This window comes from Nestor notabilis, unplaced genomic scaffold, assembly GCF_000696875.1.
Source record: "Nestor notabilis isolate BGI_N333 unplaced genomic scaffold, ASM69687v1 scaffold24674, whole genome shotgun sequence".
Taxonomy (NCBI): domain Eukaryota; kingdom Metazoa; phylum Chordata; class Aves; order Psittaciformes; family Psittacidae; genus Nestor; species Nestor notabilis.
Genome location: NW_009927286.1, coordinates 20,589 through 35,290, shown reverse-complemented (window position 1 = coordinate 35,290; position 14,702 = coordinate 20,589). Strand labels below are relative to the sequence as shown.

At 45.5% G+C, this 14,702-nt stretch overlaps 2 protein-coding genes across 3 annotated transcripts; one reads left to right on the top strand and one right to left on the bottom strand.

Moving 5' to 3' along the window:
* Nucleotides 1-583: 583 nt before the first annotated feature.
* Nucleotides 584-5,502, top strand: SMYD4 (SET and MYND domain containing 4; the record flags this gene model as incomplete). Its single annotated transcript, XM_010014004.1, has 7 exons — nt 584-1,736; nt 2,013-2,183; nt 2,491-2,657; nt 3,318-3,450; nt 3,874-3,990; nt 4,348-4,471; nt 5,187-5,502. Coding segments are annotated over 7 exons (2,016 nt in total), but the record flags the coding sequence as incomplete, so codon positions are not given.
* Nucleotides 5,503-5,962: 460 nt separating this feature from the next.
* Nucleotides 5,963-12,933, bottom strand: SERPINF1 (serpin peptidase inhibitor, clade F (alpha-2 antiplasmin, pigment epithelium derived factor), member 1). Of its 2 annotated transcripts, XM_010013999.1 has the most exons (8): nt 12,871-12,933; nt 10,332-10,417; nt 9,714-9,909; nt 9,479-9,634; nt 8,489-8,692; nt 7,557-7,699; nt 6,747-6,957; nt 5,963-6,371 (listed from the first exon to the last, which is right to left on the bottom strand). In XM_010013999.1, exons 2-8 carry the CDS (start codon nt 10,407-10,409, stop codon nt 6,112-6,114), a joined length of 1,248 nt encoding a protein of 415 aa, XP_010012301.1. In that variant the 5' UTR covers nt 10,410-10,417; nt 12,871-12,933; the 3' UTR covers nt 5,963-6,111. The 2 variants fall into 2 exon arrangements, with proteins under 2 accessions (XP_010012301.1, XP_010012303.1); XM_010014001.1 differs by lacking the exon at nt 12,871-12,933 and having other exon boundaries at nt 9,714-9,887; nt 10,328-10,409.
* Between the last annotated feature and the right edge of the window lie 1,769 nt (nt 12,934-14,702).

The window sequence follows — 14,702 nt, the reverse complement described above, 5'->3', positions numbered from 1 at the left end:
CAGCTCCTGGGTGTCCCCAAGCAAGGGTGCGCACCCCGAGCGTGGTTTCTCCTCCTGCGAGGCAAGAGGTGGGGCATAGGCCGAGGACCCTCTGAGGTGTTCCCAGTGTCTGCACACAGGGTTCAGGTGGGTGCTTGTGCAAGCCCTGCAGTAACGGGTGTTGATTGTTAGAGTAGATGAAATGTGCTTCTGAAGCCGAGCTTAAAGCATCCATCATTGCTTCTTGAAGGATTCCTGCTTTGCTGCTTGTTTGGTGTCAGGAGGATTGGTTTGGCCGATAGATTGATTATGTGCATGGAAATTGATCATCAAGCTGTGGCTGCCCCATCCCTGGCAGTGTTCAAGGCCAGGTTGGACACAGGGGCTTGGGTGAACCAGGTTGGACACATGGGCTTGGAGCAACCTGCTCTAGTGGAAGGTGTCCCGGCCCGTGGCAGGGGTTGGAGCTGGAGGAGCTTTAAGGTCCCTTCACCCCAACCATTCCATAGTTCTATTAAAACATTCTGCATCTTAGATGCAATGAAAGAGCACGAGTCTCGGCTGGTTTTCAAGTACATTTAGATGGCCTTGTCTTTGTTTCTAGGTTTGTTTAGAAGACATTGCCAGGGCAGAAAGTCATGGCTATCCAGACAGGCTGCTGCCCAAGGTCTTGCTGCGGAAAGCTGAATGTCTGCTGTGCCTGGGGAGGCTCCAGGAGGCAGCAGATGCCATCAGCATGGTGGAGAATAGAATTGCAATGGATGGGATCATGACTAGTCCTGCACATAAAACACTGCTAAAGCAGTTAAGTCAACTAAAGGTTAAAATACATGAGAAAGAGAGCTGCCCAGAGCCTGCACGAGAAGCACATGGAGATACTCAAAGAGAATCGGAGATCTGGGAAGAGAATGACAGTATTTCAGGTGCATCTTCATCTTTGAGCTTGAATTTTGATACAGAGAGAGGACGTCACTTGGTGGCCTCCCAGGACATCCTGCCAGGACAGAGCCTGTTGAAAGAGGAGGCCTTTGTAAGCGTGCTCTGCCCAGGGGAGAGCCTTCTTCTGCAGGACAGCAGTGAAACAGTGTGGGATACTCGAGTCACTAATGCGGATCTTTATTGCCACCGTTGTCTGAGGCAGCTCTTGGCCTCAGTGCCTTGCAGTGGGTGCAGTTATGCAAAGTATTGCAGCCAGAACTGTGCAGACGTGGCCTGGGAGCAGTACCACAAGACAGAGTGCTCCCTGGGGCCACTGCTCCTCACATTAGGGGTCTTCTGCCACGTTGCCTTGAGGACTGTTCTACTGGCAGGATTTGCAGAGGTTAGCAGGCTGGTGGAATGGTCCCACGGTGGTGACAAGGACCTGCATAACCCTGAGGCAAGATGCAAACAGCTCGGTGAGGCTGCAGATACAAGAGCTGGTAGCAGAAATATCCCTGGTTGTAACAACAATGGTCAGTACCAGAGTTCTTACCAGGCTGTGTTCAACCTTTTGCCACATGCTGAGAAGCACAGCCCTGAACATAAGTTCCTTTGCATGCTGAGTGTAGTAGCTATATGCAAACAGCTGCAAGAAGCTGGCCTAGAGGCTGCTGTTCTGAATCAGGAATCAGCTGAGAAGTTGTCCAAACCAAAGACATGTGCAAAAACATCAGGTGAATTGTCTCCTGAGCTGAAGACTGTGGCAGAAGCAATGCTGAGGCATGTGTTGCAGCTGCAGTGTAATGCACAAGCCATCACTGTGATGCAGGAGTCAGGTAAGATAACAACTTTTAAGCCCTTCTCTGTTATCCTTCCTCATCCAGCTTGTATGAAGTGAAGAGGTTGAATAGTCACTTGCAGATGGGAATGACTTGCTTAAATGTAATGGCCTGTCCCGAGCACATGTAGAGGGTATTTGGCTGTTATTTATTGCAGCAATATAGCAGAAACCTTTCTACCACTCTCTGCAGCTGCTCGCAGTGCTTGGTGCAGAAGTTGTGTGGGTTACTCAGCTTTCCTTCTCAACCTGCTTGTTTTTCCTCTGTCTTCAGGGTCTGGAGATGGTGCTGTTGTAAATAAGAAGCCTGTGCGCCTGGCGACAGCCTTCTTTCCTGTCCTCAGCCTCTGCTGGCCCAATATCAGTGTGTCATTCAGTGGCACAGCTGCCACTGTAAGGGCATCACAGCTAATCCCAAGTGGCCAAGAGATTTTCCATTGCTATGGTAAGTTTTAACTGTTTGTCTCAAGGCACAAACATCCTGTCACCTCTGCTGGTGTGCTAACTGATTATTACTACTGTTAATGTCATAAATCCCAGTATAATGTTGCTAGAGTCTTTGTTTAGGGTGTAAGCCTTGATCAAAGATGTCAATGTACGATTATATCTCTTGAGCCCACTGTTTTTTGGTCTCCAGTTATATCCTCTCCAAAGAGGTGCTGTGTCTCGTCTCAAATATAACAAAGATATATTGAGTCTGATGTTAAGAATGTACCTGTTTGGGGATTTCTACCCTTGCCATCCCTTTGCAGGGCCTCACCGATGTAGAATGAGGGTTGCTGAGAGACAACAGCTTCTCAGACAGTATTTCTTTGAGTGTCGCTGCCAAGCATGCCTTGAAGAGTTAGAGTCTGATGTCAAGAGCGTGGTGGCCATGAGAAACTCATTCTGCTGCCCTACCTGCCAGGCTCCAATGCAGGTAGTTCTTCCATAGTTGTGATTGTACAACTTACAGGGATGTGTCTGGGTCTTTGGGAAAGTCAAGAGTTAAAGAGCTCAGTCTGTGATCTCTGCTCAGAAGGCAAAAGCCCCTGTAGAGTCAAGACAGTATCTCCCTGTGCTTAGCAGCTTTCCTGTAATGTTCTTGTATGTCAGCATTATAGGGAAAATAATGCCTTTAACAGCAAGTTCAAAGCTCTTTGAACTTGATGAAGGAACTTGAGAATATCAGGATCATGGACCATGGGAAGTGGGATATTTAGGAAAGAAAATGGAAGCCTGGAGTCTAGAGCAGAAGGTGTGCATACAGGGGCAGTATATAGAGTCACACTCTCTGCAGTTCACAGGGTGTGAGTGAAAACAGCATTTAGTATGGGTTAGATGAGGAGAAGTCAAGGCAGTACGTGTATTGTATGAACATGAGTTGTGTACCACATAACCCTGCTTTGGCCTAATCTATAACTCACATAGTAATAGCTATTCCTGGAAGTTTATCATCAAATCAAATAACCCAGTAGCAATTTAAAAGCAAGTCACTTCGTTTAATGAATGCAACTGAGAAACAATTTAGCATCTCTCTAACACAGTGCAGAGATAACAGAGATGGTTTCAGGAATGATCACAGGGATGATTTCCACAGGGGGAAGACATGCTTTGCTGTTCAAATGAAGCTTGTGCAATCTCAGTCAGCAGAGAGAGCCTGTCTCACCGTTTAGAGGATCTTCAGCAACAAATCAAGAATGCATTAGAGCTGCTAAGAGACAGGAAGGCTGGTAAGGCTCAGCTTTAAGGTCAGCAGCTAGTGAATACACGTTGGGAGGCGTAGTTGTAGCCATGAGATGGCACTGTTGCTTATGCAGTTGGGGTCTCCTGGCACGCAGTCTGGTGTCTCTGGGGACTTCAGTTTTAGGTTTTTTATACCCCTGATCCGGGTGTTAATCTAAGTCACACTCTGCTCCATAGTAACCCAAAGAACTCAGGGTAACACTGAGGTTACACATTCCCAAGCCTTGCTTTCCTGGAGTGAATCAGGCCAACACTATGTTATAATAAGCAGGTTTGCAGCAGAAGTCAATGTTGAATCCAAATCTAGCTGTGTAAGATGCAATGATGAGATTGAACTGATTTTAGCTCATGCATCATGGAAAGCTAGAGACTGGCCAGTAGGATTAATTTTATACCCTGCTTTGTTATAGATCAGGCTATTAAAATGCTCCAGAAGTGTCAGATGAACGCTGGAAACTTCTTGTCTCCAGAGCATATGATGATGGGAGAGATGGAGGATCACCTGGCACAGGTCTATGCTACTCTTGGTATGACATTGTCTTCTCATTAGCTTTGGTTTCCTGACCTTTGAATTTAACATGACTTGCCTTTTCTCTGACCAGCCCTTTCACTTGTTTCCTACTGTATTTCTCTGGGTTTGACAGCAGGGCTTTTGGAAAGAGGGCTTTGGCCAAAACTGCATCCCCAACAGCCAGGGAACAATAATTTCATCTCATGTTCTTCTAGATTCCCTGTCCTGGTTCTGAGGTCAGCAGCCTCCCAAGAATGCTGTGGACATAGTTCATTGTATTTTGCATAATGCTGTCAGATTCTTTGGGTGGCAGTAGCTCTAGAAAGTATTTATTCATGACTCATTTCTTGTTTTGTTATGTTTTTCCCATCAGGGAAGTGGCAGGAAGCAGCCAGACACCTGCAGAGGAGTATTGAGATTGTGGAAATGCATCATGGACCATCAAGTGTAGAAATAGGTCACGAACTCTTCAAGCTGGCACAAATTCTCTTCAATGGGTAAATCTGCTTTCATTGTCTGTCCCATCCCTTCCCTGCCCCACCCCTGTGGGTCTGACACAGCATCATGGCAGGTGGTCCTTGGCACCATCAGGATGTCTCACAGGACCCCAGCTAGTTTGGCACAGGTACAGAAGTTGGCCATTACTCAAGTACAAGTTCATTAATCCCACTGGGGATCCCTTATACCTCATGACTCTCTTTGGACCCATTTCTCTGCTTTGTGCCTGTCTGTTCTTTTCCTCTCACTGGCTCCGTTTATTCCCTGCCCTATTATTTTGACAACTATCTACCCTTGGTGTGTATATCTCAGTTGTATAATGTTGCTGACATCCTTTCAAAGGAGGAAATAAAATCCTCTTGCTCTATTTTGGCCCTGTTTGGGCAAGCAAATCTCCTGAGTGCCTCTGAAAATCTTCTCACAACACCTCTCTTTAACTGAATTGATTTTAGTGGGAGCTGCAGTGAGGAAGTAAGTGGGTACCTATAGTCCAAGATAATGTTTTAAGCTTTTCTCTATCTCCTTACCTTTCCCCTTACCATGTTCCCTTTGCAGCTGAGTGCACAGTATTTGCCTGGTGCTGAAAGGCAGAGGAGGGTAGGATCTGTACTCACAAACAGGTTTAGGTTTTTTTGGAGGGGTTAAAGGTTTTGTAAGTCAAAGAGCTGAATTAAGTATGTTTATACTCTGTTCTTACTCTTCTCCCTATTTCAGATTTGCAGTTTCTGAAGCTCTGAGCACGATTCAAAGAGCAGAGGAGATTTTGTCAGTGCACTGTGGTCCTCAGAGTACTCAGATCCAGGAACTACAAGAGATGAAGACCTGCCTCTTAGAGCTTCCCAGAAGCATCCTTCAGAGGACTTAATTTCCCTGTCAAAGGAAGCTGCAATGTGATCTTTCATCAAAGCTAAGTTTCATGTGGTAAGGTAGTCGTGTAGTACAAGCTGGAAAATCATGTGCAACAACAATCTGAATGAAGCCTGAAATGCTCTTTAGTGAGCCTGTTGTAAATAAAATGACCAGTTGTAACATAAGGGGTCTGTGTGTGGTATGGTGGGAATAGATGCTGTTGTGTAATTCCTGCCTGTGGGTTTGAAGCAAACATTTGAGGTGCTTGTGTATGCCTGTGTCTAGAGCTGGGAATCTCCCATGTGTGGTTGTGAACATGCAGACATCCAGAGCACGCTGCCTTTTATTTCTAATGCTGAGAAGCACTTTTCTTCTCACCAGCGTGAAATGTAAATGGTTGGAATGGGTGAGGCAGGAGGCTGGGAAGTGCAAACTTACAGGCTATAGGAGGGGGCACTGCAGAACTTGAAGGGCTGAGGGATTCAGTATAAACAACTGGCATCAGGTTGGAAGACAGGGGAAAATGCAGTATACACCAGATGGTGTTGCACATAGAACTGAATTGTGGCTCATGTAGAGAAAATGGGAGTGTGAAGGCATATGACACAAACAATCTTTCAAGAGAGAATACTGGGGCTTACTGAGATTAATAGCAAAAGCTCTTTTATTGCAGCATGAAGGCATAAGATTTGCAAGTTGTGTCTTTGTGCAGCAGAGCAGGGAGCCAGTATCCCTCCCAGTACCACCCTTTCCATTTGGGCCCTACCATTGCAGATTATTGTGAAGGGATCTAAACACTCCTGGGATCCAGAATCTTGCCAATGAAGAGGAGGGTTCCAGTGGTATCATCTCTCAGTACAAGAAGGAAGGGTCTGTCCACGTGATACTCAATGGGGAAGGTCAGACGAGCAGCATTCACCCCAGGATTTGGTGTGGATCCTTCCCCATCTTCACTAAGCTCCAGAACTGCCTTGTGTTGCACATGAGATAGGTTAATAGGTTTGGCAGAAATCTTGGTAAAATCAGGTGATGTGAAAAGTGATTGGAGCCCTGGAGAAGAGAAAGAAAATGCCATTAACTGAAAGCATGGATTGCAGATGGGGGAGCAGTACTGCTGATGCTGTGATCCAGGAGAGCACGTAGCTGCTCTGGTAGAGTTTATTGGGGATAACAGGGAGAAGCTTTCATCTGTTTCTACTGAGCTTCTCCCTCTCAATGTCAGAAGCATTGTATGAGCTCGGTGGAAAGATGTGATGAAAAGTTGAAGAGTCCTGGACCAAAGTGATTTAGTTGCTGGTGAAATCTTTACACAGACAGCAGGACCTAACTAATAACCCACCAGCTTCATATTCTCCTGAGAGCAGGAAGCAACTTGCCCACTGCTTTGAGCCCTGGCAGTTTGTAGAGGGTGTGTGATGTACATACTTGTCTCCTTCAGCGTGCTGCCAAGTGCCTCTTCATAGTTCAGCTTGAGTTTGGGCAAGCTCAGCACAGCATGGACTGTCTTTAGCTCCTTGTCCACATCGTGGACAAACTCAGAAGTAAGGCTTTCCTCAATCAGAGTCATATTCTGGGTCACTTTTGTAGGCAGGAAGAACATGGCACTGATTCCCTCTGTCAGTGGGAGCTGGGCAATCTGGAAGGCAGATTATAAATGAGAAAGGATCACATCAATAATAAACAGTTTTACCCATCCTGTACCAGGCCTGAATCTCAGCTGCCTGGTCAGTCTTTCCAGTTAACATTTGGTCTTGTTGCCTGTTTTGGGACATGATGCTTCCTGACCCCTCTGGCGCCCAGGCTTTCATCAACCCATCCTATTACATGGCAAGTGCTGTCTCTCCCCTGTTCAATCCTGTAATGAATTGCACTATTGCTTTTGGGGATTCTCATCTGGAACACCTCTGAGCTCATGCTGCAGTGAAAGATTGGTTGAAAGAGGTAGAGAAGGAAAAGTCTGGCTCAGTGTGCCCTGCCCTTCTTGCCCAACCTTCAGTAAAGCAATACAGGGTAGTAAGACCTGTGTGTTATTTTAAGTTCTGGCCTGCTTGTCACATAGCCAATGTAGAAGTAGGATATGCTAAAGAATCAACAGACTGCCTTTCAAAATAGGGATTGCAAAAGTAGGCTGATGGGAGGAGCAAGGCTGTCTTCTGGAGTGGGTTAACAGGTAAGTGTAGCTGAGCCTGTTCCCCAGTAGGTTTAGGAGATCTTGTGCAATATTTGCTCTCTGACCTTGCAGTTGAGTTCTGAATCAAAGCCGTATCGCAGTATGGCTTTGGGGTCTGACATCATGGACACCTTCACAGTTCTGCTCTCATCCAGATGGAAGTCCTTCAGGACAGTCTTCTTGGTGTCAAACTTGGTTTTCCAGGTCCCTGGTTTTTTAAAAGATAAAATGGAGGAATTTCTGGAATAATAGCATGGGAAACCAGGTTTGTGGCTGTGACTGAGTAATCTTGTGCTTTAATATATACAGTATTTGTGCTGTAAGAGTGGAGACATAACTGAATGATGATAGGGATGGAAATAGACTAATTAGAGCTACTGATTTACTGCCACTCTTTGGCTCCTCCTTTTCATCTGAGAATTGACTAAATGGGAAATGAAAAAATCTAGCCAGTGTATGGGTGGAGTAGCTATTGAGTAGCTGGTTTCTACTTATGTAATTACAAAACTATTTTGAAGGGTAACAGTTGTGTCAATGCATATGAAGTGCTGCTCTCCCCACCCTTTATTTTGCTCCTTGTCTCTAAGCAGTAATTCTCCAGGACACTGCCTTACAGCATGTTCTAGAACAGCCTTTATTATTTCCCTCTTTACAGTAGTAAAAAGGCTCAGTACACTCTTTAAGCTGTGCCTTCCCTAAATGGTGATATTTTGTGTCTTGCTGTGGAGTTTTATGTGCTTAAGCTTTCTTCTCTGATTTCTAACTGCAAACAGGTCAAGATTCAGCTTCCCAAGAGTACTGATTCCTCCCTTGAGGACTCCCTTTTCAGGTAGCTTGCATTTTCTCTTCTTTGCTAAATGTTCTCAACACTTTCTTCTTACGCTATCTCTTTGACAGAGTCTGTTTGCTCTGTTCAAAGTGTGAGCATTCCTTCTTGTCTCTTCTAACACAAGCTTAATAGACCCTTTCTGTAACCAAGTAGACAACATTCTCTTACCCTTGAAGTAAGCAGCCCCAGCAAGGAGAATGCTGACATCTGTGGGCATGTCCTTCATAAACCGCATAATCCTGCCCTTTGTCTGTTGCCGTACCCAGTTGTTGACTTCTTGGAGGTCTAACTGGGTATTGCCACTTAGTACCTTCAGACGCATCCTATAGGACTTCTCCAGTTGGCTGGGAAATCCAGGCTTCATCCTCAGTCCTGGGGAACAAAAATATTGATATTGCAGTTAGCTCCCTTATCAAAACAATCTCAAGGCAGCAGATTGCAATCCAAAGCCCAGCAGCAGTTCTCTCATAAAACATCTGAGGCTGTGTGTATACAGAAACCTGCTTTGAAGAAGAAGAAGGCACATTGAGGAAACTCATCCAAATCCTATAGCCACCCATGCTGGAATATGGCATAACTCTCTTCTGAAAAGTAAAGAGAGAAGATAAGAACAGAAGGCTTGGACACAGCTATTCCTACACATCAGTCTTTCTTCTTTCTCCAGCTTGCTTTAAGAGTACAGCTTACTCAACCTATTGGATTCTTGGAAGCAGCAGGTTCCAAAAGATATATCTTAGCTGTCTCAGCAGATGTTTACTTCATGCCAGGAGCAGACATTTCAAATAGTTCTGCAAGGAATTAAACAAAGGAATATGGCTGAATGCTATCACAAATAGAAAATGTGACTTTTGGTTCCTGGAAGTCAGCAACACCTGCCAGAAACCCTGGAGTGAAGGCAGAATTCTCAGCAAGTTTGTTCTAGGTCTTCCTTGTGTTTGCTGCTGTGTCACCAGTGTCTTTGTGTGCATAGGTCTTTGTTTATGTGCACACAAACCTTCCAGGCTTTTTCTGGAGCAGGAACAGCATTCCATGCACTGTCTGCATCTTGGCTTAACAGTATGTCAGAGCCAAAGCTGTTAGTGTGGTGTCACTCAGAGTGTTCTACCTGCTGCTAGTTATTTAGGTCAGATTTGATAGAAGGCAAAAAGGATTTTTTACTTTTCTCCAAGATGATACGGGAGGCACTTTTCATGCTCTTCTCTGGCCCAGTCACACTGCTCAGTAGCTCCTTGTAAGTGTTGTGGACCTCAGCTTTGTTGAGCAGATCATAGAAGAGAGCACGAGAAATCACATCTTCTGTTCGTTCTCCAGCCCCTGCCAACAAGAAGGGCAAACAGTGTGAGGGAAGGTCTGTCAAACCCAACACCACTGAGGGGAAGGGGCAAGAACTCACCAAGTGAGAGACCAGAAAGTGCTGTAGCCAGGCTGAATGGAGACAGCAGGACATTAGCAGTGGCTGTCCGGCTAGATTGCTGCCGGTACAGATCATAGCCGAAGTTGGAGACTGCAGCTGCCAGCTTATTTACAGGGCTCTTGTAGAATGGATCTTCCTCTTCAACCTCACCAGCTCCATCAGCAGTGGCAGAGTTCTAGCAGGTACAGGGAGCACTCTGCTTAGACTTAGTTTACAAGGGTAGGTACAGGTGTGATAAGGATTTCAAAGGCACGGACTCTACAGATCCTCTCCTGTGAGCTACAGAAAGACTGGTTTAATCTCACAGGTAGAGAATGTAGGAACTTTAAAGTGTAGGAACAGAGAGTGTAGTTACTTTAAAGTGTCTCAGTAAAGCTGAAGGCAGCACTCAGATTGGAATCCACTACTTCTGCCTCACAGTCATCCCCTGACGTAAGGCTTTATCTAGATAAAGCAGGAGTTAGGCTCATTATGTTGCTAAATAAAACCCTAGTAACTTAGGAGGGTAGTGCTTAATCCTTCCCTAACATTCTCTAAAATTGAATTACCTCCTCCAAGTATCTCTCCCTCACTCTGTGTGTGTTGTCTCCTACTCACCTGCTCAGTAGCTGAGTTCTGGGATCTGCTTGGGACAGTTAAGAGACCCAGGAAAAGGAGAACCACTGAAATCTGCATGCCTGAACCTACAGAGTAAGAACACAACAGAAGTAGTTTAAGCAACCAGCCAAATACATCTCTACCACTGCTATTCACTTGGTTGTGTCAGGAACTGCAATGACACATGTTGCTGCTTGTCCTTTCCAATTTTGAAACACACACCTGATCGTAGCTGGGTTTTCTTCTTTGGTTTGAAGTATTCAGCCAGTCTGGCCCCGATGACTTTAAAATTGGGCAAGCACACGTCTGGGTGTGCCTGAGCGCAAAAGCAGATATGTGTGGCCCAAACCACACTGATGCTGAGTGCCAAGGTCCAAAAAAGCACTAAATCATATCTTCTGGGGTTTAGACTTTAAAAAAAATCAATACTTCATTTATAAAAGGTTACAAATCCATATTGTTGAATGGAGCAGAAAGCAAAACAGACTGGTTACTGCTCTGCTACCCAAGTTACCTGCCTCAGGCAGTAGCTTGTCATGTTTCTGGTGTCTGCAAGGCTGTACAGTTATATGCATCCTCTGCTTCTTATTTGTAATTTGATAAAGTAAAAGTAGAAGAGCTTTCTTAAAAGACAGTAAGGAAAGGGGCTGGAAGTAAATACCTAACACTAGGCCAGATCTAGAGAAGAAGTGAAAGACAGAGCTTGGCTTACTCAGTATTTTAATGAAGGTGGGAGAAAAGTACTAAACTCCCCAAAGCTGTTCCTTCCGTGGAATCACAGAATGATTCTGTGGATCACAGAATCCACTTTTAATCACTGCAGTATTGGCCTGTGTGGCCCTTCCAGACCAGATCTGTCTGGTCCAAAGGGCAGTGTGTAACCAGGGTTTCACTGCGGGTAAACCAGAGCTACCGTACGAGTGTCATGCCCCTGAGAACAGACGCCACTGAGGCTGGTCTGAAGCAATGTTTATAGAGATTCCCAGAAATTAAAGGAAGAGGGTTGTATTTAGCTAACCCCTGTGATCCAGGCATCCAGTGAAGCAGGAGAAGGAACATGTGTTTCACATTAACTTCAGCTGTAAAGAAAACATGCATGCTGGTAGAAACACAACGTAAAGCCACGTGGCTACAACAGTCCCACTTTGGGACCCAGGCGGTGCAGGCAGAGGTTGTGCTTCAGTGAAAGGCACTTCACTGTTTCCCTTTCCTGCCAAACCCCTTTTCTTCTGGTGGTAGTTCTGCCTTGAAGAAAGAGGTGTCACAGTGGAGGTTTTAAGTTTTCATCTCTGTTTAGACAGGGTAGCACAGAGGTGATACCCTCTTTTCCCTGTGCACTTGCATCCTGCTGCTATCCGAGCAGCTGAGCTATTCTGGTGCAGAGGATGTGTATCAAGAGGATTTACTGTAGTGGCACAAACCAATGTGTTTGGTGATGTGACAGTGGCTGTGATGACACTGGGATTGCTCTTATCATAGCAATGATTAGACCCCAGGCTGAAAGAGATGTCAGGAGCCCTGCATTGAGCCTAAGTTAAACAGATCCTAGTGAAGGCTTTCTGCACCAAGCGGAAGAGCTTTGGCTCAGTCTAGTTTAGAGATGAAGGTTTTCCATGGAACATAACCTTTTCTCTGCAAACAAAAACCATTGTCTCAACACAACCTCTGCTTCCAGCTCCCCTGAGCTCCTGGGAGCATGTGAGCGGAGATTGGTTTTGCAGATCTGTATTGTTTTTGCCAGTACTGTCACCAGCTTCAGATTTCTCAGGCTTTGCCAAAAAAGCAATTTCCATTTTAGAAAGACAAAGCCTTTTTGCGTTTGTATTGGCTTGAACATCTGGATTCTATTTGCATCTCTCTTAGCCCACAGCCAGAAATGCAGAGAAAAGAATTGGGTTGGAGCAGAGGTGGGATGCTTTCAGGCATGATATTCATATCTGGGGCTGCCTTGAAAGAGAAGGAGCAGCCGTATGTGATGTTAGAGGCAGGAAGGTACAGGAAGAAAACCTTGAGAAATGAGCTGAGAAGGAACTTTGTGCCTGGGAGCTGTCAGTTTCTGAAGGCCTGCAGGTGCAAAGGAAATCTTCTGCTTTCCATCTATAGCAGTACAAGTCTCACAGCATTTCTAAACACTTTTAGGGGAGCTATGAAACATCACCCATGAGTTCAGAGAGCTCGCTGTGATCGCTCCAACCCACAGCACTAACCCCTTCTGAAGCATCTTGCAGCCACTAGCTCAAGAGGATTAGACCACCACCAAAATTGTCTCATGAAGAGAAAAAGCATGTTCCCAGCTGCAACACAGATGCTAGAAGGGCAGAAAACCACCCCACTTCCCAAGCACGGTGCAGCCCCGGAGGCAAAGAGGTACCGTAGGATGCTGGTGGCTCCCAACCCTTGGTGAGATCCCTCTTTGGGTGGGAATCCCACCTATTAACACCTGCAGAAGAGCCGTTTTCCCCCGTTTCCCAGGTCCTCCGAGAGCTCCCCATCCTCAGCCCCTCTGCTTCCCCTAAGCTGGGGCTGAGCTGCCCCTTACCTGGGGTTCCTCCGGTCGCAGGCTCCCAGCGGGTGCGAGTCGGGGACAGTGCGGGTTTGGTGCAGCCACATCTGCTTTTTGCTGCTTCCCCCAGCCCAGCCTTCGGCAGGCTTCAGGTTACAGCTTCCCGGGGCTCTCTTAAAGTGCTCTGTTCCCATTTTCCACTGCTGCCACCCTCGCACTGAATTGCACTGATTTTTTAGCGCTGCCTTCCAAATTCAGTGTGATAAGAGCAGTCTGGTGGGTAAAGCACAGGTTAGAGATGTGAACGATCCCTGTGTTGTTTGAGCAGGTCTGTTATCCCCATAGTGTTGAGGGGATTTCTCCTGCCTCAGAGGTATGGTTAATGCAGCAACATTTAGTAGATTTATGGATTTATATCTATGATTTAAGGGAGAGACTTGTAAAGTAGAAGCAGGAATTCTGTTGCTGTTTAAAGCAGTTAAAGGGAGGACGTTCAGAAGTGGTTCTATCCAGTGATAGTTACTGGTTAACAAGAAGCTATTAACATAACTGGCTTAGAGTTTGGGGCTGAAAAGAAACGCTAAAAAGCCTTGGTGAATTAAGACTGTTGGAGCTTAAAGAATGATAAATGATCTGGAGAAGGGAATGGGGCAGAGGGGTTTTACTATATTTTGCAATAGAAGGCTCTAGGGGAGCACCCACCAGTGCATGTTTAAATCAAGAGAGTCTATTTTTCATAATGATTAAATCATGGAACTCGTAACTAGATATTGCTGAAGGTGAAATATAGATTTTGGGAGGGGAAAAAGCCAACCCAAGTCAAACTAGTGGGTGACAGGTCCATTGAAGGCTAACAGTGGTCAGGCTGGGTGACACCACCAAAGAACAGTTGGTTTTCCTTGTTCCTGGTTATTCTTAGCTTTTTTTCCCCCCCCAGTCATTTGTTGCTGACTACTGGGAGAGCCAGGATGCTGGGATAACTGGATATACAGCTAGCTTGGTCCAGGTAGTTTGTCTATAACCAGTAATGCCAGTGTCCCAGCCTAGTCCTGCACTTTTAGGGCTGCTGGCCTCACCACGAGCAGGTAGAGATGAGTTACGTATGCACGATGGCACTGAGCTCATACAGTCCCTCAGCAAAGAGGAAAGGATGGGTTTAGAGAAGCTTTAGCTGCTGGTTTTGCCAGCTGGGAAAGCAAAGCAGGTTGCCTGCCTTGTGATTAGTCAGTGCATCAAAGGTGACCCCTTCTAACAAGAGAAACAGCTCTGCTTTCAACTGGTTCTCAGCTTGCTCTGCAAGGAATCATCTGTAGACAGATGTTTGTACTTGTTAGTCTTCCATCGGCAGCCCAAGGATGGGCTGTGGAGGGATCTTCTAGTGGTTTGCATCTCTTTTTGATACCTTATTTGTGGTATTAAATTGCTCTTTCTGGAAGGACCACTAGAGAAGTTTTACATCTCGTCTGTATCTTCAAATGAAAGCCCATCTCTTTAAATACAGGTTTGGTTTTAAACCATTTAAATCAGAGAGGCAGTTGTACAGCGTGTTATTATAGACCAAAGCAGGCTTTATTCCTGTAGGTGATGGGTATCCCTGAAATGGTGCATTATTCTCATCTATAGAGATGAGTTTTGTTAAATCAATACATTTTATTGTTGTTCTGGGTTGCATTCACGATAGCAGGCAGTATGCTGTATGAACAATGTTCACCTGTGGAAACACTGATCATGTTCATATGAATTTGCTTTGGCAAGGGAAAAATACATCTAATATTAAAGATATTGAGATGTATTTGGTATTCTCAGCCAGTGGTGCAGATGAGCTGCAGAGCAGATGCCCTGTGCTAGTCATGTCTTTTGAGAGGAGA

Coding starts and splice junctions, on each gene's coding strand:
- SERPINF1 (XM_010013999.1), bottom strand. CDS start 10,409: ATGCAGATTTCAGTGGTTCTCCTTTTCCTGGGTCTCTTAACTGTCCCA. Junction 8,693..9,478: donor CCGTATCATCTTGGAGAAAA/GTAAAAAATCCT, acceptor TTTGTTCCCCAG/GACTGAGGATGAAGCCTGGA. Junction 7,700..8,488: donor TGGGGCTGCTTACTTCAAGG/GTAAGAGAATGT, acceptor TTAAAAAACCAG/GGACCTGGAAAACCAAGTTT.